General features: G+C 39.9%; 1 protein-coding gene across 18 annotated transcripts in view; it reads right to left on the minus strand.

Moving 5' to 3' along the window:
* RIMS2 (regulating synaptic membrane exocytosis 2) overlaps positions 1-27096 on the minus strand; it is a 799605-nt gene that overhangs the window by 351839 nt on the left and 420670 nt on the right. For 9 of the 18 annotated variants that reach the window (XM_045004557.1, XM_045004556.1, XM_045004554.1 and 6 more), the window contains one exon: positions 10304-10371. The exons of 1 other annotated variant lie outside the window; for it this stretch is intronic. In XM_045004557.1, coding sequence (XP_044860492.1) covers positions 10304-10371 — 68 coding nt within the window. Of the gene's footprint in view, positions 1-9976; positions 10186-10303; positions 10372-27096 lie in introns of all 18 variants that reach the window. 8 more of the 18 variants (XM_045004549.1, XM_045004555.1, XM_045004552.1 and 5 more) reach the window with 1 other exon arrangement.

A 27096-nucleotide genomic window follows, 5' to 3' on the forward strand; every position in this document is an offset into this window, starting at 1 on the left:
TTAGAAAAATTGGTGACCCACTAGGTGTTACTACAATGACAGCTAGGAATCACTATAGGTTACGTGCTCTGTTTAAGGTTAGTTATAAAAAATTAGGTGACAACACTCTGCTTGTTCCAATTATTTATCAGACAGATTAACTATGTCCCCATTGATTTATTTCTGATGCTGCCTGGAGAGAAACAGTCAAATTACCATTAATTTGGATTTTCCCTTATTAGTAGCCGTTCGGTTTAATCCAGGCACCCCCTGGAGTCGCATCTTCATGGCGCGGAATATAGGGCACTGTCGACCCACTGCCACCTCAGTTCCTTCTTGCCAGTTTGCTCTGATGGAGGGGTAGGTGGGTGGGTATTGGAATGGACATGCGCAACACATCTCGAAGAACAACTGTTACAAAAGGTAGGTAACTGTTTTTTCTTCTTTGAGTGATTGCTCATGTCAATTCCAATTATGTGATTATCACGCCTAAATTTTGGAGGAGGAGTCAGAGCTCAAAAGTTTTCTGACTGTAGCACCACTCTGGCAAAGGCTGTGTCATCTCTAGCCTGCTGGATAATGGCATAAAGCGAGGTAAAAGTGTGATTGAGGACCATGTTGCAGCTCTGCAGATTTCTTGGGTTGAAACCTGGGCCAGGAATGCCGCAGATGAGGCTTGTGCTCTAGTAGAGTGTGCTGTAAGTGGAGGGACAGGTATCTATGCCAGAACGTAGGATGCTCAGATACAGACGTGATCCATGATGTAATTCTTTGGGAGGAGACTGTCTGTTACTGTGACAAACAGCTGAATAGACTTCCGAAACAGTTTTATCCGCTCAATATAGAAGACTAAGGCCCAGCGAACATCCAACAAATGACGTTTTTGCTCCCTACTGCTTGAGTGTGGCTTGGAGTAGAAAACTGGAAGAAAGATATCCTGGTTAACATGAAACTGGGAGACAACTTTAGGAAGAAAGGCCAGATGCGGTCTAAGCTGAACCTTGTCTTTACAGAACACAGTGTAAGGAGGCTCAGATGTTAGAATCTTGATCTCAGACACCTTCCTGGCTACCAGAAATGCCACCTTATATGAGAGGTACAGAAGAGAACATGTTGCAAGTGGTTCAAAAGGTGGCTTCATTAGGTATCCTGGGTTAGCTGATCCGGGAGCAGCAGTAAGGTGATTGGGTTTTCTATGGATATTTCCAGGAGAGACGTGTACCAGTGCTCGCGGAGGCTTTGTCCCTTTGAACCGTGTGCAGCACCTTGTGAATGAGGGGTATGGGTGGAAACGCATACAAGAGGTGTCCCTTCCAGGGAAGGACGAACACATCCATGATGGAGCCCGGGCTGTGATTCAGAAAGGAGCAGAACTGCAGGCACTTCCTGTTGTGTCGCGTGCTGAAAAGTCTATCTGGGGAAATCCCCAGTCTTGGAAGATGGTATTTGCGATATCCAGACAGATGGATCACTCATGGTTGTGAAAGGACCTGTTGAGATATTCCGCCAACTCATTCTAGATTCTGGGAAAGTACAACGCCTCCAGGTGTATTGAGTGAGCTACGCAAAAATCCCACAGTTTGAGGGCTTCCTGGCACAGGGGAGAGGAGCATGCACATGCCTGTCTGTTTATATAAAACATTGCTGTTGTATTCTCCATCATGGCCAATACACATTTCCCTTCCAAATGGGCTTGGAATGTCTGGCACGCTAGATGGACTGCTCTCAGCTCTCTGACATTGATGTGAAGTGAGAACTCCACTTGGAACCAGAGGCCCTGAGTCCTGAGGTCTCCCAGATGCGCACTCCAACCCATCACTGATACGTCCATCACCAGCAAAAGGGATGGCTGTGGTCTGGCGAAGGAGACACCTGAACACACTGCTTGAGGGTCAAGCCACCATAGGAGGGACTCGAGAAGCGGTTGAGTAGAGTGACAATTTTGTCTAGACCGTCCCAAATAGGCCAATACACCAGCCACGCCTAAAGAGGTTGGAGTCTCAGTCTGGCGTGTTGTACTACATAGGTACAAGTGGCCATGTCGGCCAGAATCTTTAGGCAATTCCTTGCTGTGGTGGTAGGGAACTGCCTGAGACTTTGCATGATGTCGCACAGGGACCGGAAACGTGACTCCAGTAGGTACCCTCTTGCCTCTGTAGAGTCCAATATCGCCCCTATGAACTCTATCTACTGAACGGGGTATAGGGTTGACTTCTGTATGTTCAATAGAAGGCCTAGGTCATTGAAAGTAGCACTTATGAAGTTCACTTGCACCTCCACGTGCGCCCTGGAGCGGCCCTTGATTAGTTAGTTATCGAGGTACAGAAACACCTGCACCTGACGCTTACGCCAGAATGCAGCCACAACTGCCATGCACTTGGTAAACACTGAGGAGCCACTGACAGGCCAAATGGAAGGACTGTGAACTGATAATCATTGTGGTTCACCAGGAACCTGAGGTACCTTCTGTGGGATGGCATTACTGAAATATGAAAGTAAGCATCCTCCAAGTTGAGGGTGGCATCCCAGATCCAAAGGAACGGATAATGGATGCCAAAGAGACCATGTGGAACTTCAGTTTCTTTATGAACTTGTTGAGGTCTCACAGGTCTAGGATGGGCCTGAGGCCGCCTTTGGCTTTTGGTATTAGGAAATATCATGAATAGAACCCTTGCCTTTCAGCTCCCGAGGAACCTCTTCCACTGCCCCCACCATTAGGAGCATGTGCACATCCTGCGTGAGAAGAGTCCCTGAAGAGAGACCAGGAAAGAGGGAGGAAGTAGAGGAGGGAGGATAACTGGAGAGAATATCCCCTTTCTACCATGTGGAGTGCCCAGCGATCTGATGTAATTCGGGCCCATGCAGGGTAGAAACAGGACAGTCAGCACAAGAAGGTAAGGTGAGATGGATCCAGAGTCTGGACTGGTGCGTTGCACCGGGCACACCTTCAAAAGTTCTGCTTCTGGCCTGAGGACTGTTTTGCCTGCCCAGAGACCTGGGTTGATGAAGGGGGAGGCCTCTTTCTATTGTTCCTGTTACACCTCTTAGAAAAATCCTGCCTGTTCTGTGGGTGGTAGAAATGAGGGGCAGGGGGATTGAGGCTTAAAGTGCCTCCGTTGCATAGACAGAGTGTGCAGGCCAAGGAACTTGAGGGTGGCCCTCGAATCCTTGAGGCTATGAAACTGTGAGACAGTTTTCTCTGAAAAGAGGGCCGAGTCCTCAAAAGGGAGCTCCTGTATGGTCTGCTGGACCTCATATGGGAGCCCTGATATTTGCAGCCAGGATCTCCTCCTCATGGCTACCCCAGAGGCCATGGTGAGGGTGGCCGAATCAGCCACATCAAGGGCTTCCTGGAGTGAAGCCCTGGCAATTAGCTTACCCTCCTTTACCAAGAAGGAGAACTCTACTCTGGAGTCCTCTGGCAGGTCCATGAACTTTGCCATATTTCCGCATGAGCTGTAGTTGTACTTGCTTAGGACAGCCTTGTGGTTAGAAATTCGGAGCTGGAGCCCCCTGGTGGAATAAATTTTCCTTCCAAAGAGGAAAATCCTCCCGGTTTTTAGGGGATGGGCCCTGGTACCCTTGGTGCTCCTGCTCATTTGCCGCTGCTACCACTAGGGAGATGAGTATAAAAATGCTCAACTCCTTAGAGGGAACAAAGTACTTTCATTCAATCCTCTTTGCCATTGGTGGTAAGGAGGCAGGGGTCTGCCACCTTGTCTTAGTGGTGTCCTGAATATTTTTTATAAATGGCAGGGCAATTCAGGAGGGCCCAGTGAGGGCAAGGATGTCCACCATTAGATCTGATGTTTCAGTGACCTCCTCAACATGGATCCCCAGGTTCTGCGTCACTCTTCTCAGCAGCTGTTGGAGCATCCTGCTGACCTCCAGAGCCAGGCCATCGAAGTTCCCACCACTACTTCATCAGGTGAGGATGAGGTCAAGGCCCTAGCGGGGAGCGGGTCCTGCTCTCTGCCCTTGGCACCACTGCCTGGTCTTCTGGCATGGCCAGTGCCAGTGTGGCCAGTGCAGTTGATGCCAGTGAGTCGGTACCGGTGTGGTCAGTGTCAGGGTTGTGTGGTGTGGTTGGTCTTGACCCAGGTGAGGTGCCAGAGGCACATATGATGCCTAGGCCACCAATGCTGATCTCCGCAAATGGGACCTTTGGCTTTTGCCCTGAACCTGGTGGAACACCCAGGGGATCCAGAAAGGCCACTGGGCTGGAGCCTGCCACTGTCGAGGCCATGGTGCTGGATGGAACTGTTGCCTGTGTCTAGTGGACCTGGAAATCCTGCTTCATCTCAACCTATAGGATTCCGTCTCCAACTGGGAGGACTCACTGTAGGATGACTACAGAGGGGCAGTGCCCACTGGTGCCAGGGAACAGTGCCGAGAACTTGGGGACCAGTGTGGCTCCCCTATCGATCTGGTGGAAGGTACTAGTGACTGGTGCCAAGGGGATGGTGATCAGCATGGTACCATTGCCGGATTGCCTCTAGACAGCACCGAGGGTCTCATGGGTGCTTGTGAGATGGAGCTCAGTGTCCTGTTGCACCTAGGAGAGGAAGGTGGCACCATGAAGGCGATGAGGTCCCTAGCAGCCTCGAACGTCTCTGGCATGGAAGGCAACTGCAGGTGGTCACAACCTTCCCAGTGAGGGGAGTGCTGAGGGCTCAGGCTTGACAGGGACCATGGTGGGGCAGGAGTTGACGGAACCCTAGGTGGCGGTGCCAAGCTTATGTGGCCCAACATGGGTTTTACAACAGTTGACTCCTTTTGCACCAGTCTGGGCATGGATAAGCGGCCCCTTTTGGGTCTCCTCTTCTTGTGGGGCACTAGGGATTGTGAACAGTGCCATTCACTGCCCTGCACGGGGCCCCGATGTGGGAAATTTTGCCGGTGCTGACTCATGCCTTCCTCAAGGTGCTCGGCATTGGCTCAGCTGACCCCAGGTCCAAATGGGGATGGAGGGCAGCTTCCATCAGAATAAACTTGAGTTACTGATCAATGTCCTTCTGAGTCCTAAGGCGAAATCCACTGCAGATTTGCAGATTTGCTTTTGGTGGGCTTCCCCCAAACACTTCAAGCAGGAAGTGTGGAGGTCACTTCTGGGCATAGACTTGCCACAGGCTGTGCAGGGTTTAAACCGCGGGGACCAAGGCATGACCCAGTAATGAGGGAGAAGGGGAGGGGGATTGGGAGTACCCCCAGATGAACTTCTAGAGAGAGCTAACTAACACACACCTACTAAAACTAACTATATCAAACTATCTACAGGAAAAATCTTGCTGAAGCTAGAGATAATGAGCATTCTGGCTAACCGTCAGGGGCAGTAAGAAGGAACTGAGGTGTTGGCGGGTTGGCAGGTTCCTATATTCCATGCCATGAAGGCATGACTCCAGAGGTACCTGGATCGACCCAAGGGGTGCTGCTAAGGGAAAATCTTTCCAGCTGTTGTGCGTGTGGCGCGCTCACACCTAATTGGAATTGACATGAGCAATCACTCGAAGAAGAAAGAATGTTTGGATAATAAAGTTAAATCATGTCTTGATAATATGGTTATTCATTTGAAGCCCAATATGACAGGAAAATGGCTCCTTCAGGGACCCCATGGAGTAAAAGGTATAAAAGTGTGAATTCTGGAACCACCTCTAATTAATTTGATCAGTACATATGTGGTTCAAAGCAATCTAAAGAAACAATTGGTGATTAATCCAACCCACTCACTGAATAAGGTTATTATGGACCTCATCTTAGCAAATATCTCGGTAATAGAACCTCATTTGGAAAGTTTTTCCAGCCATTATATGAGGTCTGGAAAAATTGGATGAATCTTCATGATGTCCCCAGACCATGCAAGGACTGAGTAAAAAGGGACATACTGGAAGCATTGGCACCAGGGTAGGGCTTCTTAATAGCATAAAGGAGGAAATGGCTGTGAATAAAATTAATTCAGTGGGGCAACACCTAAAGGATTTAGCAACATCTCTGAGGGAATCCTTAGATCAGTTAAGTTCCATACAGGATGGGGTGGCACAGTTATTAGAGGAATGGGAGCAATCCCAAGAAAAAGATCATCTCCGTCTCTTGCAGGCTGCTGGTGCCCTCTAGAGTAATGTTTCCTTAGCCTTGGCATTCATGCAAATGCAGATGTGAATTAGTGATGTGGTAAAAGACATGATTTGAGATGGTATGTGAGGAATACTCCCATTGGAAATTAGGAGCATTATTTGAAAAATTCCATCCAGACTGAGAGGGATTTATAATCCTGGTGGAAAATGGTAAATTTTGCATATGATAAAAGATCTAGAGAGATTACTGTATTTGGTTTACTAGTGTCAGAAGCAGAGATAAGGTGGGTTTCCCCCATTGTAGTCTTCTGCCTTAATGCTAATCAGAGAGTGATAGAGCCCATGGATCATAGGGTATGGGTACAAAAGAGGCCCGGGGTGGAAGAAAGTACAATTGGGAGTCTGCTTAGAAGAATCTGGGATTGGATTTGAATTCACCACAAACACCTACAGCCACAGAAATTATGTTTAGAAATAATAGAGGGAAAATATCATTATGCTGTTAATCCATTTGTAAATGAATCTGTGATTGTGTATATGGGTGATAATTGCATATGTCTTAGAAGTTAGTGCCTGGTTCTTGTAATTAATTATGTGTATCATGTATCTCATGATCCCCATGAAAACAGATGAGTTTGCCATATTGTAGTTATTGAAGGATATGATTTTAAATTTCAAGTGCCTGAGTTGAAATATAGCCAATTAAAAGTGAAATACACATTGTATTCAAATGTAATAACTGAACCCATTGGAATGAACTTCTTTTCAGATATTGCTTCAGCATCCCCTTTTGAGGAATTACTTACATGCTACTAAACAAGAGGCATGTAGGATTATGGTCACAGTCCATCATTCTACCGGTGAAATTAAACATGTAATTGAGAGGGTCAGCAAAAATTCAGAACAACGAATGGTGAGAGACATTGTTGGGATGGTCCCCCATGGCAACAGGCATTTTTAATCTGGCTTTACAACCAATTGTGGTGATTTGGTGTTTCAAATAGTGTTGGTTGTTTTGTTCCTGGTGCTGACATGCTAGATTTCAAAGGAAGATAAAATGGTACCAAAGCCCGTGCTTTTGCAAACCCTGGGTACTCCCCGAGGGAACCTACATGAGGTCTGGTCTATAATGAAGCAGAATCAGGGGTGAAAATTGAGAGTGCCAGCAAGAAGATTATTGCTCGGTCTCAACTGGAGAGCTTTGAGCCTGTGCTGGGCTTCTATAGTAATCTATTGAACTTCTTGTGTATGTGTGTGCAGATTTTAATATTAAAGATATACAATCTGCAAGGAGGGGAGTGTTACCCGAGAATTTGTCATTACTGCATGTAACCCCAGATGGGACAGTAGTGTAGTGAGCAATTCTGTATGTTCATCTACTGCGAGCTGAAAACCAAACATCACATAGCTAGGAAAATCTTAGGCCCTGAGAGGCAAGGCCATGCAGCTGCATGTTTGCAGCTTTGCTATCACAATGGGAGGATGGGACAGAAAGTTAACAGATTATAAATATGGAAGAGAGTGAGCGAATAGCAACATCAGTTTTAAGTGTCTCGACACATTGTTGTTATGACTAGAAATGTTTTGATGGTAAGAGATAAGGAGTAGTTTTGCTGAAATTAGGAAAATAGGTGACCCACTAGGAGTCAATGTGCTTTGTTTGAATTTAGCTATAAAAGATTAGGTGAAAGCACTCTGTTGTGCCAATTATTTATCAGCTGGATGAGCTGTGCCCCCATTGATTTATTCCTCACATCCTCTGGAGAGAAACAGTAAAGTTACCACTGTTTTGGGTTCTGAAAACCCTGGGTAACAAAACCAGACAATTACTACACTATCAAATGAACTCAAATAGGAAAATGATAAAAGAGAAAAACACCCTATCACCAGTGGGTCAACACTTTTCACAAAGCAATCATTCCATATATGACCTGTCAGTCCTCATCCTCCACGGAAACCTGTGTAACACCTTCAAAAGGCAAGCCTGGAAACTTAAATTCAGAATGCTGCTGGACACTAAAAAACATGGACTTAACAGAGCCACTGGTTTTATGGCCCATTACAACAACTTGCAACACACCCTGATGCCTACTAACCTTCCCTTGACCTACAAGTGCAGAGATGCTGATTGCCCATTTCAATTTAAGTGGTCTCCTACAACTTGTCTGAACCCTTATGCTTAACAATCTGTCCCACCTCGTATTTAGCTTGGAAACTCTAGTTTCATTCTCTAGACCTGAAGAAGAGTTGTGTAAAGTTTGTCCCTTCCACCAACAGAAGTGGAAGATATTATCTGTCCCATCTTGTCTTTTTTGTATACACGAGATAGAAAGGTATAGATATTTAGATATATATGATATATGTGATCATTACAGTTGAGTTGTAACAAAAATGTATGTTGAAGTCTAACACAATAACCCTGATGCTGAATAGGAAGTACAGTAGAACCTCAGAGTTACAAACTCCTTGGGAATGGAGGTTGTTCATAACTCTGAAATTTTCGTAACTCTGAATGAAACATTATAGTTCTTCTTTCAAAAGTTTACAACTGAACATTAATTTAAGACAGCTTTGAAACTTTACAATGAAGAAGAAAATTCTGCTTTTAACCATCTTACTTTAAACAAAACAAGCACAGAAACAGTTTCCTTGCCATGTCAATTTATTTTAAACTTTCCCTTTATTTTTTTTAGTAATTTATGTTTAATAGTACTGTACTGTATTTGATGATTTTTTTTTGTCTCTACTTCTGTTTGATTGCATACTTCTGGTTCCAAATTAGGTGTGTAGTTACCGGTCAGTTCCTAATTCTGTTGTTTGTAACTCTGAGTTTCTACTGTAGAACTCGAAACTGAAACCTGATATATTGAGACTCAGACTTATTCTCTTTTCCACCATTCTAACCATCTCAGTTTTCCTCTCTCTGAGTATGTAAGGCCTTTCAGACACCTTTACATTCTCAGTGCTCCAAAATTATCAAAAGGACAAATTGAATGTAAAGGTATAAAGTAGTAACTCCCCTTTCTGATGTAGTATTTATTGAAATAACATTATCATTTCTAATAGTTTATACATATTGAACATATTCAGCACAGCTACATTTGAATATTCCATTATCCCACTACAGTGTGTGTGTGTCTGTGTGTGTATACACACACACATATATATATATACACACACACATACATATTATTACAGTATATTATTTAACATGCTGAGTAAAACTCTAAATAAACTTATCATTTATTTGGTGTAATCATAGCACTTTTTCACAACTATCCACTAGTTTCATGCTCCTCTCCATGCAAAATTAAATGGCACAGGACATCTCCCCTCCCATTACGCCTAATAACTCTAAAAAGATTTATCACAATCCCCACCAAATGAAAGGCAATACTAACAAATATGAAAGCAGATGGCTAATACTACACAATACTCCACAAAAATGGCATGACAACAAAACAAAAGAACAAACATGACAGTGAAAGGGAAAAAAGAAAAACAACTTTTCTGTGCAAATGGACCAATTTTTCTCCCTTTTTTTACCTGGGATTTAAACTATTAATTTAATTTTAGCCCCAGGAGCACATATGCAGGAAATCATATAAGCCAATCCAACAGAATCCTCATTGTTAATTACTTTATAGTTGAAGGTAACATCACCAAGTACTATCATGCGACCATAAGACCAAACATTCCTTTGTGCCTGAATATTTTTTTTCTTATGCTACCAAATAGTAAAAGTGACAAAGCAAGCAGGAATTTTTGGTTTTGTTTTTCTTTTCTGCACCTTAAGAAATGCTACATTGTCTCTAACCTTCCCCCCCTCCCCTGTCTTTTTATTAAATGCATTGTTTTAATGAGCGACACAGAGCAAACGAAGACCAAATGAGAGGTTTAAAATGCAGGCTCCACAATCTCAGTACCTTCTCGCTATGGCTATGCTCCTCATTTAGAGTTGTGCTACTACACGTATCTACCCCAGAGTCTTTAACTTGAGGCTCAGACCATTCCAAGTCCTCTTCCAAAGAGTGGCCGCCAAAGCACACCATTTTCTTTTGTCTCTCAGATAAGGTGTTAGAATCCGACAAAACTGCCTGCTCACTAGTTTTTCTTTTTCCCCTTTGACTGTCCCCTACAAGTGTGGGATAAAAAAAAGGGATACAAAAAAGAAAACGTGCAAAGGTATAAATAAAACAAAGGAAAAGTGAAATGATAAAGTAAACTGAATGGTAAGGCTCCACATGTCTCACCAAAGACATTGGGGATGCCTCACTGCTATGCCAAGACGTATGGTCCACCCAGTTGTAATCCATGTCTCCTGTGAGAATCAGACAGACAAGATAGTGCAAGTAAAGGAAAAGCGAAAGAAAGGACAGACACATATATAATAAACTTTAAAAAAATTGTGGTTATCCTGCCTGATTCATAACCGTTGTCTGTAACACTTGCTATATAATGTTTTCAAGAGAAAGCTGAGACTCTAAAACAACGGAATACACAGAATGTGGAAAACTGTGCATGTATATAGGAGTGTACGTGTGTGTATACATATTCAATATATGTAACATATAAAGACTATACCATTAACAGTTCTTTGATATTCTTATGAAAATACCTATAAATATCACAAAAAGATGTGACAACTTATTTGTACACATTCAAAAATCTCTGGAAATTGACAACACTAAGTGTAACTTGCATCATCTTTGTCAGTATTGACCTAATAATGGGTCTGTCTTGTTGGAAGGGCCTTCTTGCCTTTTTCAGATCAAAATAATGATTTATCTCTACACAGCTATAACAAAACATCAAAACAGTGAAATTCTATATGTCACTTTATTGTAATAAGCTTCAGAATGTTGAAACACCTGTCAAGAGATGATAGATCGTTAAGAAAAATAAAAGGTATGAAATACTCAGAATTGATTGATATTAACTTTGCATAAAATTCATAGAAAAATTTAACATTCATGAATTAATGTGGGCAAAATTATTGCTATTGTACTGTTATCTCAAAACATGGACTCAATGGACTGTATTTTGATACATAACAAACTTTTAAAATATTTTTATACAATATAAATGTAATTTTTATACCAGAAAGTTGACTTCTTAGATAAACTGAGAGATACTCATACTTTTGAACAGTTGTTCCAAAGGATTAATGCTAATGTCAATAGAAATGAGTGATAATACATGACTATGTGCTATATAAATATTTTCCCATTTATCTAGGTTTGTAAATTGTAGAATATACCTAAGTCTTTTGGCCTTATAACATTTTCCTTATACTTTAGAACGATAAATATCATGTTACTATACTTGAGAATTTTTATTTTATCTTTATTTTCTTATTCAAGGCTAACTCCTGCATCTAACTGCAAGTGTAGGGTCCAATAGGCAACAGAACCCATGTGGTTCTGGAATCCATGGTACAGGCCCCTAAGACACCTTGCCTGTATCTGCCTTGTACCTCAGACCATTGCTCTGTGGGGACTCAATGTGTGCTATTGAAACAGCTCAGAGAAGTTTGGGATAGTTCACATCAGGTGACAGGGAAGAGTATGAGTAGTGAATCTGATATCACTCTGATCCGCTGACCAACACATCTTGCATATAGGATGCACAGATACAGACCCCACAGAACTAACTACCCTACACAAAGCTTATTCATGGTTTGGCAGGAGGAAGGAATGAGGAAGACAGAGTTCTTGGCATGGAGGGGAATAGAGAACATGGGAAGAAATGGGAAAGGAGGTGCAGAAAATGCAGCTGGTTTAGGTAAAGAATGGGAGAACCTGTTATGGGAGTTGGGGAGTACACAGAGAATCTGGCAGATAAAAGATTGGAAAGACTGGCAGGGAGACCCTGAAAAGGAGGGGATGGGAAGCTGGCTAGGGTGGCCAGATGTCCTGATTTTATAGGGACAGTCTCAATTTTTGGGTCTTTTTCTTATATAGGCTCCTATTACCCCCCACGCCCGTCCCGATTTTTCACATTTGCTGAAATGTGCAACTCCGTAATATACAACAAGCACTGCATGAAAAACAGAAACTTGAAATGTATCTACACTCTTCAGTATCAATCCCTTAGACCTGCAAACTTCTTCAAATTAAAAAAACAAAACAAAACAAAAAAAACACCTCTTTATGTATACATAAAAATGGCACTGAAATAATATTAAGGGTTGGTTTTAAGATCCCAATGGGGCAAAATTCAGGGGGGAAATATGAAAATCTCTCCTTAACTGTGTCTATACATTATTTAGTGCATATAGTGTATAAGATCCCCATTATTATGAGGTTCTCTGGAAAAAAAGTCTTCATCAGTTCTACTTCTATTTCTGGTCATGTTTAAGATCCTCAATGATTCCCAATCATATCTGCTCAGATTACAAATAAGAAAGATTGGGGGGGGAGGGTTCTGATATAACTGACAACCTCACAGAGTTAACCTGGAATTTGAAAGTCCACCTAAGGTCTGTTTAACACGTAAATTATCGAGATACTAATGATGGACCCATGGCTAAGGTTAGAGTTAAACCGCACTTAAAGCAACCGGACAACTGAATATGTGGGTGCTATTTTTACAGTCACTATTCAGAGGTGAGTTGCACATTAAGCTTGACCCTTGATGTTATGTTGACATATTTTAGCATGTGAGGTTTCCTTTGATTTCATAAAACTTAACTAATGTTGAAAACAAATCTCATGAAAGTATCTAGAAGTTTACATATTATAAATATGTATTATTTAAAGGTCTGACCCTGCTGTCATTCAAATCAATAGGAGTTTTGCTTGATTTCACTGAAAACAGGATTAGACCCTACTATGAAAGGACTTCTTCAAAGCCATGGTCATCTATCATAGGAAGAATAGTAAAAGATCAATATGGCTCCAGCAGGAGCTCTTTAATGACCTGAAAATCAAAAAGAAGCCACCAAAAAGTGGAAACATAGACAAATTGCTATGGAGTACAAAATAGCAGCTCAAGCACATAGGAATAAAATCAGACAGTCAAAGGCATAACATGAGTTACATTTAGCAAGGCACACAAAAGGCAATAAGAAGAATTTCTTTTAACAGAGAAAGATGTAGATGTAGGTCCTCTACTTAGTTGGGAAGGAGAGCTAATAACTGATGACATCAATAAAGCTGAGGTGTTTAATGCCTATTTTGCTTCAGTCTTCACTAAAAAGATCAATGGTGACCAGATACTCAACACAATTATTGTTAACAAGGGGGAAGGAATGCAAGCCAAAATAGTGAAAGAACAAGTTAAAGAAGATTTAGATAAGTTAGATGTATTCAAGTCAGTGGGACCCAATGAAATTCATCCTAGGGTACTTAAGGAACTAGTTGAAGCATTCCCACAACCCTTATCAACTATCTTTGAGAATTCCTGGTGATGTCTCAAAAGATTGGAGAAAAGCAACCATAGTACCTGTCTTTAAAAGGGGGAACAAAGACAACCTGGGGAATCATAGACCAGTTAGCCTGACTTCGATACCTGGAAAGATACTGAAACAAATTATTAAACAATTTGTAGCGAATCTGGAGGATAATAGGATTATAAGGAATAACCAACATGGATTTGTCAAGAACAATCATGGCAAATGAACCTAATTTCCTTCTTTGACAGGGTTACTAGACTAGTGGATGGGGGGAAGCAGTAGATGTGATATACCTTGATTTTAGTAAGATTTTTGACACAGTCCCCAGTGACATTCTTATAAACAAACTAGGGAAATGTGGTTTAGATTAAATTACTATAAAGTGGGTACACAACTGGTTGAAAGACCATATTCAAAGAATAGTTTCAATGGTTTGCTGACAAACTGGGAAGATGTATCTAGTGAGGTCCCACAGGGGTCAGCTCTGGGTCCAGTACTGTTCAATATTTTAATTAATGACATGGTAATGGAGTGGAGAGTATGCTTATAAAATTTGCAGATGACACCAAGCTGGGGGAGGAGGGGAATTGCAAGCACCTCGGAGGGCAGGATTAAATTCAAAATGACCTTGACAAAGTGGAGAATTGGTCTGAATTCAACAAGATTAAATTCAATAAAGATAAGTGCAAAGCATTTCACTTAAGAAGGAAAAATCAAATGCACAACTACAAAATGGGGGCAAACTACTGAGGTGATAGTACTGCTGAAACAATATGACACAGTTGAAAAATGCTAATGTCATTTTGGGGTATCTTAACAGGGGTTTTGTATATAAGACCCAGGAGGTAACAGTCCTCCTTCATTTGGCACTAGTGAGATCTCAGCTGAAGTAGTGTGTCCAATTCTGGGTGCCACATTTTAGGAAAGATGTAGATAAATTGGAGAGAGTCCAGAGGAGAGCAGTAAAAATGATAAAGGTTTTAGAAAATCTGACAAGAGGAAAGGGTAAGTAAACTGAACACAGTAAGTCATGAGAAAAGAAGACTCAGCAGGTGACCTGATAACAGTCTTCAAATATGTGAAAAGTGGTTATAAAGAGAATGGTGATTAATTGTTCTCCGTGTCCAGTGATAGTAGGACAAGAAATAATGGGCTCAATCTGCAGCCACATTAGATATTAGAAAAAACCTTCCAACTTTCCAATTATAAAGGTAGTTAAGATCTGGAATACGCTTCTAAGAAAGATTGTGTAATCCCCATCATTGAAGGTTTTTAAAAATAGGATGGCCAAACACCTGTCAGGGATAGTTTAGGTCTACCTAGTCCTGCCATTGCACAGAAGGCTGGATTTGATAGCCTCTTGAGCTCCCTTCCAGCCCTACATTTCTATGATTCTATGTTCATGTAAAGTAGTTAAGTTTTAAACTACCTAAAATGTTTCCTTTTAATTTATTGCCATTAAATATGGTATTTCCAATATTTCTGGTATTCCCACAAATGAGAATACAGATAAAACTGTAAATATCTTAATGGGAAAAGGGAATTTTCATAAGAACACTCAGCGTATTATACATATATTATTTCCTGAGTAACCAGGTAGGGTGGAATTTTCAAAAGCATTACATTTGAATCCTCCTGATGGGGCTTCAATGGGAGCAGAGTTATGCCATCAGTGATCAGTGGAAAATTTCACCTATACCATATAAATATATATGTAGGGCTCTCTAGAAATTAATTATTATTTTCCTTAATAAATGGCAAGACTCCTTCCTAGTGATATGATCTATCTTATAAATCCCTGTTTAGACATATGTTCAAAAGAGAATTTCAATACGAAAGGGAAATTTATTCCATGATTCTCAATTCCATGACTTAAGACTCTTTTGTACATGAACTAAAGGCATAATAAAGTATAATTTTAAAAGCAATTATTATTTGTGTCATCTATATAACTGCTGTGCCCCATATCCAGACTCAGGTCAAATTTTTCTAGTTTAGTTGCCTATATTTAGACACCTTAATCCAGATGTAAGCATTCAAATAAAACTGGCCTTGTTTTCAAAGGTTCTAAGAACCTGTAGTTCCAAAGGGCTCCAAAGGGAGCTGCAGATACTCAGCACCTCAGAAAACCAGTCCACTTTCATTTAGATGCCTACACGTAGATTTAGGTATCTAACATTAAACACCGAAGTTTGAAACTTTTGGCTAAAGTGTGGTTTTAAAATTCTAGGCACCGAATCCTGGCTTTGGTTTATGAATATACGCCAGAAGGTGCAGCCTGAAGAAGAACCAAAAGGCAGAGCTGTTGGGTCTTCGTCCTAGTTCCACCAAAACCAACAGAGTTTACACACACACAAACTTTTGAATGGAAGACCCCAATGGAGTGTTCTAGAGCACAGTGTCATCCTCATGCTTTTATATGTATCCCTCTAATTTCTCACAGCTCAAAAAAGCCCTCCTGCACTTTGAATATTCATACTCATATTAAAGGTATCATTTGTGGTGGTAATACAGGCAATCCTGAACTAGCCAGAATTCATACACAAAATAATACAAGATAATACTGCTTTTACAGCCTATATTTGCCTGTTTTCAGGGTAAAACCAAAAAGACCCAGGATGTTTAGTTATATGACCGTTTTTATTTGTAAAAAGAATCTGCACAGGTAAATAACCTGGATATTTCTGAAGTATTCTTTGCTACAGATACCCAACATGGTGCCAATGCAAATGCCTTATTTAATTTCTTGAGTGAAAACTTTTAGTTTAAAATAAACTTTTTTGATGTTCACAAGCCCAAGCATAAACATCAATAATTTCTATCCTTTGTTAACACTTGGCATTTTCTATTTCTTTCCAAGCCCATGAAAAGAATGCTTCCCTAAGGCAATGCCTTATACATTTTATTTCCTTTTAAACTTGAAAGAACTTTTTATAGTCAACTTCTGAACACCTGATACCGGAAGTTATTATTGACAGAGCCTCAACTACTTGTATATATAGCCTTGAAAACGATCATGAAAAGCACTCAAATGTAATAGGCCTAAAAAACACCAAACTTAAGTCCTGTATAGAAGGATAAAGAACAGCTACAAAATGGCAAAAGAGAAAATCAAAGATTTTACTCAAATGTTTTAATATAATCAGAAAAATCTGTTGCTCATTTATGATATCCTATTTGAACATGCATACTTTATTTTTATTTAAAAAGACCAGATTTTCATAGAATCAAGAAATAACAGAATATTAGGGTTGGAAGAGACCTCAGGAGATCATCTAGTCCGATCACCTGCTCAAAGCAGGACCAACACCAACTAAATCATCCCAGCCAAGGCTTTGTCAAGCCAGGCCTTAAAAACCTCATTTTGTAGCATATTAAGCCAAAAGCACTGAGTTGCTTAAATTTGTACTGATTTCTACCACATGCACCTCCACTAAAATCAGTGAGATTACATTGGGTGTAAAATCATCAAAGACTTTGGTTCAGTCTTCCCAGAGTTGAGCAGGATTTTATCCATTAGTCTACCAGTAAAGTCAATGGAAATCACAGCTGAAACTCCAAATTTCAAAATTTATTTCTCTATACCTGTTAAGAAAATGTCCCCAAAATTTAGACTGTCTTTGATAAGCATCATTTGTCTGGCTCTACTGTCCCATTATTGCTACATATTTAAATCATTCCAATTAGACGTTTCTTAGTCAAAGACAAACTGTCTGTTTCAGGTAATTACTTCTATATCAGGAATGAGAGAGAGATGTGAGGTTGTTCTTGGCTGCTTTAAATACTCACAACCCCCTATATTCTTTCTTTCGTTCTTTCTATTGTTGCTATCCAGAATTTTTCTGAAGCAAATTGTTTCCTCTTCAATTTTAATCAAGCTTCCCACAGTGAATATCTATCCTAAAATTTCAGAACTTCAAACTATAATAAATAATAACAACCACAAGGGCTGTCAATTAATTGCAGCTAACTCATGCGGTTAACTCAAAAAAATTAACTGTGATTAAAAAAGTTTATCATGATTAATCACACTATTAAAGAATAGAATACCAACTGAAATTTATTAAATATTTTTGGATGTTTTTCTACATTTTCAAATATATTGATTTCTATTACAACACATAATACAAAGTGTACAGTGCTCACTTTATATTATTATTTTTATTACAAATATTTGCACTGTAAAAATGATAAAAGAAATAGAATTTTTCAATTCACCTCATAAAAGTACTGTAGCGCAAACTTTATCGTGAAAGTATAACTTACAAATGTAGATTTTTTGTTACATATCTGCACTCAAAAACAAAAGAGTGTAAAACTTTAGAGCATACAAATCCACTCAGTCCTACTTCTTGTTCAGCCAATTGCTAAAACAAACAAGTTTGTTTACATTTATGAGAGATACTGCTGACTGCTTCTTATTTACAATGTCACCTGAAAGTGAGATCAGGCATTTGCATGGCACTTTTGTAGCCTGTATTGCAAGGTATTTATGTGCCAGATATGCTAAACATTCATATGCCCCTTCATGCTTTGGCCACCATTTCAGAGGACATGCTTCCATGCTGATGATGCTCATTAAAAAAATGTGTTAGTTAAATTTGTGATTGAACTCCTTGGGGGAGAATTGTATGTCTCCTATTCTGTTTTACCCACATTCTGCCATATATTTCATGTTATAGCAGTCCCGGATGATGACCCAGCACATGTTCATTTTAAGAACATGTTCACTGCAGATTTGACAAAACGCAAAGAAGGTACCTGTCATGGTCTCACCCTCACTTGAAACTGGGGGGTTTCAAGTTGAGGACCAGCATGTATCTCCCCACCCTAAAATCCTAGGGTAGGTCTCCTTTTTGCTGCCACCACCCGGTCAATTTACGTGGGCCGGGACACCCCTGTTTTCCCCCTCCTCTTTCCAAGGACGTTCCCTGGGGAAACACAGATCAACTCACAGAGGGAGAAACCTCCCCGTCTCCTCCCTCCCCTCTCTGCCCGGAGATAAGCTTGTCTCACCACCGAGAGAGAGTTTCTTAGCCCCCTCCCCCTGTATCCACAGTAGAAGGGATTTAATCAAATCTTTATAGAAAGAATTTATTCAAAGAAAAACAAGAAAATACACAATCTCTATGAGTCCAAGCTGGACATTCATAGGGTATAACCTTACTAATTTCTGGAGAGAATCCTCTCTCCTTCTCAGTACAAACAATACAGGCAGAATTAAGAATAATCAATAACAAACACACAGAATTGCAAACATAGGATTATTAGATGAGGACACAGAGTACCTTTCTATTACTCACTATCTTGACTAGAAGAAATTAGTTCAGAAAGATGGAAACTTGCAGAAGACTTGATTAAACATCTGGACCCTTGTAACTCCAAACGGCTAAGAACAACACACACAAGAACAGAGAGAAAAAGTTCCCTCCTAGGAATTTTAAATTCTCTTCCCTGATTGGTCCTCAGGTCAGGTGTTCACCAGGTACTATGTGTTAACCCTTTACAGGTGGAAACTTAACCCTTAACTAACTATTTATGACAGTACCAATGTGAGATTTCTAAGGATAGATACAGCACTCGAAGCAAGGTTTAAGAATCTGAAGTGCCTTCCAAAATCTGAGAGCGATGAGGTGTGGAGAATGCTTTCAGATGTCTTAAAAGAGCAACACTCCAATGCGGAAACTACAGAACCCAAAACACCAAAAAAGAAAATCAACCTTCTGCTGGTGGTATCTGACTCAGATGATGAAAATGAACATGCATCGGTCCGCTCTGCTTTGGATTGTTATCTAGCAAAACCCGCCATCAGCATGTACACATATATTCTAGAATGGTGGTTGAAACATGAAGGGACATATGACTCTTTACTGCATCTGACACATAAATATTTTGCGATACCGGCTACAACAGTGCCATGTGAACGCCTTTTCTCATTTTCAAGTGACATTGTAAAAAAGACGTGGGCAGCATTATCTCCTGCAAATTGTAACTAAACTTGTTTATCTGAGCAATTGGCTGAAGTAGGACTGAATGGACTTGTAGGTTCTAAAATTTTACATTGTTTTATTTTTAAATGCAGTTATTTTTTGTACATAATTCTACATTTGTAAGTTCAACTTTCATTGCAAAGAGACTGCACAACAGTATTTGTATTAGGTGAATTGAAATATACTATTTTTTTGTTTTTTACAGTGCAAATATTTGTAATAAAAAATAAATATAAAGTGAGCACTGCACACTTTGTATTCTGTGTTATAACTGAAATCAATATATTTGAAAATGCAGAAAACATCCAAAATATTTAAATAAATGATATTCTATTATTGTTTAATAGTACAATTAATCATGATTAATTATTTTACTCGTGCGATTAGTCCCAATTATATTTTTAATCATGCATTAAATGCGATTAATTTTTTTAATCACTTGACAGCCTTAATAACAACAATAGCAGCAGCAGCAAGCAACAATTCCAGCAAAGCCAAAAATTGTTCTGTCCATCACATATGCTCTGCTCCTTCATGCTCTCTTTTCATTTAAAATATAGAGCTCTACATTAGGTTCTGAAAAAATGATCATAGAAATTGACCTTTTCCATGAAAAAGACCATTTAGGGCATCCATATTTTGCCCTTACTAGTGCAATAACACCATGCAAGTTAATGAAATAGAGTACAATTATTATTTATTAAAGCATATAAACTAATACTATCCCCACGAGTAGTATCTGGGAGACTACATAGCCATCAGGTGGTTGTTAATGCAACCCGAGAATACCAGACATGGCGGGTACTGCCAGAACAGCATGACCCCAACTTCAATCCCGCACCACTGGTATGACCTTGCATGCACAGTACATGTGAGGTCAGGCTGCAGAGGATGCCATTTTGCAGAACGTGCCTCCCCCCCACTGCCATGACCTCGCGCACACACCAAGTATGTGAGATGAGGGCAGTGGGGGCAAAGCAGAGTGCTCTGATACCAGACAAAACCAAGTCTGGTACCGAACAAGGAAAAATCTTACCAAAACAGGACTGTCTGGCTTACAAGTGGACAAATGGCCTGCCTACAAAGAGAATAATTCCCCTTTGTCATGGGAGACATTTATTGCCTTGTACACCCATAGTATTTTGAGATGCAATGAATAACTTCAATGAAATGACTAAGCATATATATATTGCATATTAAACGTTAAAATCTTGAGTGTGTTTATGATGTGTGAAATCTTGAAATTAAGAATAATGCATGAAAATGCATAATTCTTTGCTTCCTATAGAAAAGAGTTGTATATCACAAATCTTTGTATATGAAGACAAAATATGTTCAATTGTCTATTATGACTAGTGGAGAGCACCATTACTGGTCTTTGCTCAGAAACTTCTCTGCCCTAATAGCAGGCTCTTTATTACTAAGACTAAGTGCATTTCATGGCTAAGTACAGTACCCAGCAGAAATGAGTCAAGGAAAAATGTCAGACTATCAGATAAATTATATGCTTCTGTACCAAACTTTTTGTTTGTAAAAATGTATAGCAAGCTTTCCACACTAATTCCCAAAATCAACTAGTATATTATCAAGTACAATACAATGTTAGTATAATTATCGTAATACTCAAACTTTAAATAAATAAGTTCAGGATTGGGAATGGGGGAGGAGGTTAATCATCTCATTGATATGCAAGTTCAGTTCCTAATAATGCCAGTATGAGGTACATATGTACATGAAGAGTAGAAGAAATCAGTTTGGAAAAAATAAGCAAATCTATGATTTGCCCAATGTTCTTTTCTATGGAAACCAAACCAAATCGTTCTGGAGGTTATAAATTGTTTCAGTGAATTTTTCCCCATGTTATATTTTCCCCTCTGAGTTTTGGCCAGAACTAGAGTTGCTAGAATAGCAAAAGAAAAAAAATACATTTCCACTCCAACAGGAAGCTAAAAGTAGTGAAAGTCTCAAAAAGAAAGAATCTTCGGGAAAGATTTCCAGACATGTGATTCAGATAAGCTTCCAATTTTTTTTATTTTAAAGTTTGATTCTACAATGTTTGCCCACTGGAATAGCCTCCTAGGAGATACATCTCATTTTCTGAATATTCTTATCCAAACCACACTCCAATCTTTTTTTGGTTTGCCCATTAACAGACTGTACCACTGAAAAAAACATATTTCACTGGGTGAAAACTCTTGTTTAATTTCCTCATACAGAATGCTATACATTTTAATGGTCTTTTATAAGAGCAGATTTGTATCAAAATGACCTTTCAACAGTGAGGTATTATAATTATTAGCTATTTCCACAATATATTATATTCTATTGAGATGTATATATCACACCCAGACTGTGGTATCTGAAGACCTTCAAGTGAAGCATTAAGTAATGACTGGGATATACTGTTACCCTTTTGGCCCGACTGGTTAGCCAACTTGTGGGTTGTCTCCAGTAGAAGAAGAAATTGATTAGAATGGAATCAGGTATTTATTTGAAGCAATCCTATTTACATAAAAAGAATGTACATGAAGTCTTGCTTTCCTGAACAGAGTAGGAATCAAACAGCAGGAGACAGTTTTTCTGCTCACAGTTCCAAGTCTCTTTCCAATCAGCACTCTACCCAAAAGCACTGTCTTTTGATTTTTCTCACTGTCATTGCACAAGTGTTTCTCTACAAGTTCACCTCATACATTTTCAATGTGTGCTTCTCTCTAAGGGGAGGAGAGCATAAATAGGCTATGAAGAGTAGTGGGGTGTGGTCTCCAAATCTGGAAGATACCCCCAAATCCTCAAGCAATTAAAGTTGGAAGGCTGCAGAGTATCCATTCCTCCACAATGGTGAAAAGCTATAATCTTTAATGTCTACACACACCATGTACTATGCTTAATCAAAATACACGAATACTATACTACAAGCATAGTATAGAGTATATTCCTGCTAAAATCTTAAGGAACAGCAGTTAAGCACCCAAAATCAAAGTCTACACAGGCTGGGATGTTCAAAGGAGCCTGAGGAAGTTAGGCACTCAACTCCCTTTTAAGTAGGCTCCTATGAAAATCTCAGCCATAATGAACAAATACTTTACCTTTTTAAACCCCAGGAGGGTTTAAAAAGTAGGAAATATGTTTGTAAAAATTACATTTACATACACATTCCCACAACCAAGCTCAAGCCATCAATCTTGTACATTTTGATAAAAGCCTTTATTAGAGAAAGGGAAGGAGGGAAAGCACATCAATATCCCAACCACAGTTTGCGTGACTGTATGTCCACTCACAATTGAATGTTGATAGTTATTTGAGTCAATGGGCTGGAGTTCAAAAGAGGAGGGCTTCTTCAAAGTAAGGACAATAAGGGAAAGAAATAACAACCGTGTATGGTTTTATGTTTGTTTGTTTTTCATTTTAAGAGAAAAAGCAGTTATTGTCATGAAGGCACAGGAGGCAATCAGGCATTTTGTATGAAGTAACCAAGTTACCTTGTACACGTTATATTTGGTTCAACTGCAAGTTTTTTGTGATTGATTTATACATATTTTCAAATGACTTGTCTAAACTAAAAGATCAAATGGAAATCTGCTGAAACTTTAGGCAGAGTAGGAGAACATAAAAATGGCCATACTCGATCAGGCCAATGGTCCACCTAGCCCAGTATCCTGTTTTCTGACAGTTGTCAATGCTAGATGCTTCAGAGGAAATGAACAGAACAGGGCAATTATCAAGCGATCCATCCCCTACAGTCCAGTCCCAGCCTCTGGCAGTCAGAGGCTTAGGGACACCCACAGTATAGCATGGGGTGGGTGTCCCTAATCCCTGAACATCTGGGCTAAAACGCATGGATGAACCTATCCTCCATGAACATATCTAATTCTTTTTTAACCCAGTTATACTTTTGCCCTTCACAACATCCCCTGGCAATGAGTTCCACAGGCTGACTGTGCATGGTGTGAAGAAATATGTCCTTTTGTTTGTTTTAAACCTGCTGTCTATGAACTTCATTGGTTCTTGTTTTGTGAAGGGGTAAATAACAGTTCATTATTCACTTTCTCCACTTGTGATTTTATAGACCTCTATCATATCTCCCCTTAGTCGTCTCTTTTCAAAGCTGAACAATCCCAGTCTTTTTAATCTCTCCTACAGAAGCTGTTTCATATCCCTAACATTTTTTGTTTTCCTTCTCTGTATCTTTTCCAATAATAATATATCTTTTTTAAGATGGAGTGACCAGAACTGTACAGAGTGTTCAAGGTATGGGTATACCATGAATTTATATAGTGGCATTATGATATTTTCCATCCTATTATCTGTCCCTTTCCTAATGGTTCCTAACATTCTGTTAGCTTTTTTGACTGCCGCTGCACATTGAGCAGATGTTTTCAGTGCACAGCCCTCCCCAGACAGACCACACTATAAACTTCAGTAAAGCTGGCATACAGCAAGCAGCAAGCACCCAACAAACAAACAAATTAACAAACAATAAACACACCTAAAGGAGTCACATAGTCACTCCTCCTTCACATGGAGAACTTCCTCACAAAACTCCTCTGCTTACTGCTCGTGTTCGCTAGCTCCTCAGGAACTACACATTTAGTGTTCAGTACTAAGGTATGGAAGACAATTTGTCTTTAGTACTTCCTTTCTTTCTCTCTTCTCCAACCCACACAGGAGGCCAAGCCTTCTCCTTCTCCTTTTTTTCTTCCTCTCTTGAGCATACTCTTTTTCTCTTCTTCCCCCATCTAGCACTTGGAACTCACACACATATTTGGGCTCACAGCCTCACACATCTTTCCTGCCACCTATACTACCATCCCAGTTTCCTCATGGTTGGCTTCCATGCTAGTTCTTCCAAGCCCTTGGCTTCGTCTAATGCAATTCCAGCCTCCTCTTAATACTGCCTGGCCTAGGAAAGGACCAGGAATTGCAAGCTGTGGGAAACAAGTAATATTGGGAGTGCAGCCAAAGGATATTTCTGGTAGAAAGGAAGACCACCACAGACCCAGTCCCATATCCAGCCTTTATTTCAGCAGCTACTTTCTACACATCACAGTGCCCCGCCCCTAAAAGTTAACAATTCTCTGATGTCATCTACTTGGAATTAGCCAGTTTCTTGAGGGCTGAAAAGAAACTTCATAACTGGATTTTCATATAAATTTGTGAGAAACATCTGAAATGTTTGAGAAATGGGAATATATGATTAATGTTAAATTACTATGTATACCCCACCTACCTATCTCCCTGGGGTGATGCAAGGCTAAATTAACTAACTAATCTTTATAAAGTCCACAGAGAAATTCAGATGGATTGTTCTGACTCCCTGGTGGGTTTGGCAGCCAAAAGCTATTAACCATTTCCATCAGATGCAAACTTTCCTGCAATTATATATGCATGGCGTGTTCTTCATGAGGCTACCCCAGACACCTGGAGGTTTCAGTTGGTGCAGAATGTGGAAGCTCAAATTATTGGGGTTGGTAAAGAAAGCCCATTACACCAATGTTCAATGGATTGCAGTGGCTTCCTGTTTGCTTTCACATGCAATTCTACATGTGTGTTTGGGTGCTAGCTATCAGAGCAAACAACTCTCCATAGTCACAGTCATGACAACTGGGACTGGTTGATCTGCTGTTGCACAGATGATGGCCACTAGCATTTTCAGTTAGAGGTTCTCTGCTTTGGGATTATCACCCCTACCTGATAATACTGGACTATGACAGTGCCTGATGATAGTGGCTAACAAAAAAAGATTAGAGGCTGCCCATCAAAAATGGCTGAGGAAGATATTACACATTTCATGGAAAGAAAACAGTAAATGTGGGAGGAAAGGAACAGATAGAGCAGGACATGTTAGAAAATGTCATAAAAGAAAGAAGCCTTGTACACTATACGGAAGATTGGAGACATGCTAAGCAAGCATTACATTGAGTACCCAAAGGAGGAAAAGCAGCAGAGTCTTGTGGCACCTTATAGACTAACAGACGTTTGGGAGCATGAGCTTTCGTGGGTGAATACCCACTTCGTCATGCTCCCAAACGTCTGTTAGTCTATAAGGTGCCACAAGACTCTTTGCTGCTTTTACAGATCCAGACTAACACGGCTACCCCTCTGATACCAAAGGAGGAAAGAGGAAGCAAGGAAGGACAAGGAAGAACCAGTAGAAGCTAGTGACAGAGGACACTGAATGCATTGGCAACACCTGGAAAGAAGTACCACAATTAGCGAACGACTGTAATCAGTGGAAGAAGTGGATAGCCAGATATGTCAGTAGCACGGAGGAACTAAGATCTAAGGTAAGGAAGTTTATTAACAAACAAGACATGATGCAAAGTTAATGTTTGTTCAGACATTTTTCTGAAAGACTGAGAAGGGTAAGTTTATATGTTAGGTAATGTAGTGAATGTTTTGTGCAGTTTTAATTTTTGCATCATTTGGATTCCTATATGTACCCAGAAAATTGTGATGGGCATATCTGAAAACTGAAAAATAAAATGTTAATGATGGGTCTTTAGACTTGGAATTGACAAAGAAGGGATTCACCAGCTGTACTCTAGCCAGCATGAACTCCTTGGCTATCAGCAAAGATACAGGCATCAGGAAAGGATGGAGAATAATGTACCCATTGAAGAGTGCTGTTTTGGACCCTAAGGGCATACTTGCATCATAGATTCTTTGACTACCGAGATATATTCATCATTAATTGTGGGAAAGGGTGAGGCAGGGTTGTAGAGCTGTTAGATTTGGTCTGAGAAGCTGAGAATGGATCGTGTGTGTTGCATATCACTTATTTTCCTCTTTGACTTCTCATATTTATTAGCAATTTTCTGTGCCCACTGTGGAGTCCTGATTAAACTGAGGAAGAAACAATTAGCTTCAGGAAAATTCTGGATGGCAACAGTTGAGCTAACCATTTGTACTGTTTGCTCTGAGATGCTTAGTGTAACTGAAGAAGCTAATGGAAACCTCGAGACTACCTTTTCCAGCACTCAATACTTAGTACTACTATGCTTCTCTTGTTCCTTTTGTCATTTGTGCCTATTGAAGTCAGATGCAAGTGAAATTCACCTAGTTTGAAACTGACTTGCACATTTGTAGCTAAACTATAGCAATCTTTTCTCCTATTAATTAATTATAAGCTATTACAATAGTCAGAGCCTACTTTCCTATAACACACACACACACATCTCATATTAATATTAATAGGGCTTGAGTATATACATCAAATGTACAGTAGCCTCCTATTGGCTATTTGTCTAGTTCCAATTTTTTAGTGTGTTAAAATCAATGCTAATTAGTTAAAAAAATCCTAAACCACACTGAACCAGTACATCCCAAATGTAAATAAAACTTAAAGTCAAAAGCCCCAGATAGTAGAGGATGAACAAAATGAGTGAGGGAATGGACTGTGTCTCCTTTATAAGATATGACATCAGATGCAAAACCAAGAACATTTTAAGTCCAGGTTGTGAATTATACTAATAACATAGTTGTACTAATTCTACTACTGGAGCTGTGGTGCCTAACAGGTCTGATTTTTGGCCCCTGAATATGAAATTTTGATATTTTTACTTAGAAGTTATAAGGTAATGATACAATGAAATAGTTCGCACTTGACTCATATATACTTGTATTAAACTCTCACAAAGGCCTGATTGCAGACCACGGTACC

Source organism: Mauremys mutica, chromosome 2, assembly GCF_020497125.1.
Source record: "Mauremys mutica isolate MM-2020 ecotype Southern chromosome 2, ASM2049712v1, whole genome shotgun sequence".
In the NCBI taxonomy this organism is placed as follows: Eukaryota; Metazoa; Chordata; order Testudines; family Geoemydidae; genus Mauremys; species Mauremys mutica.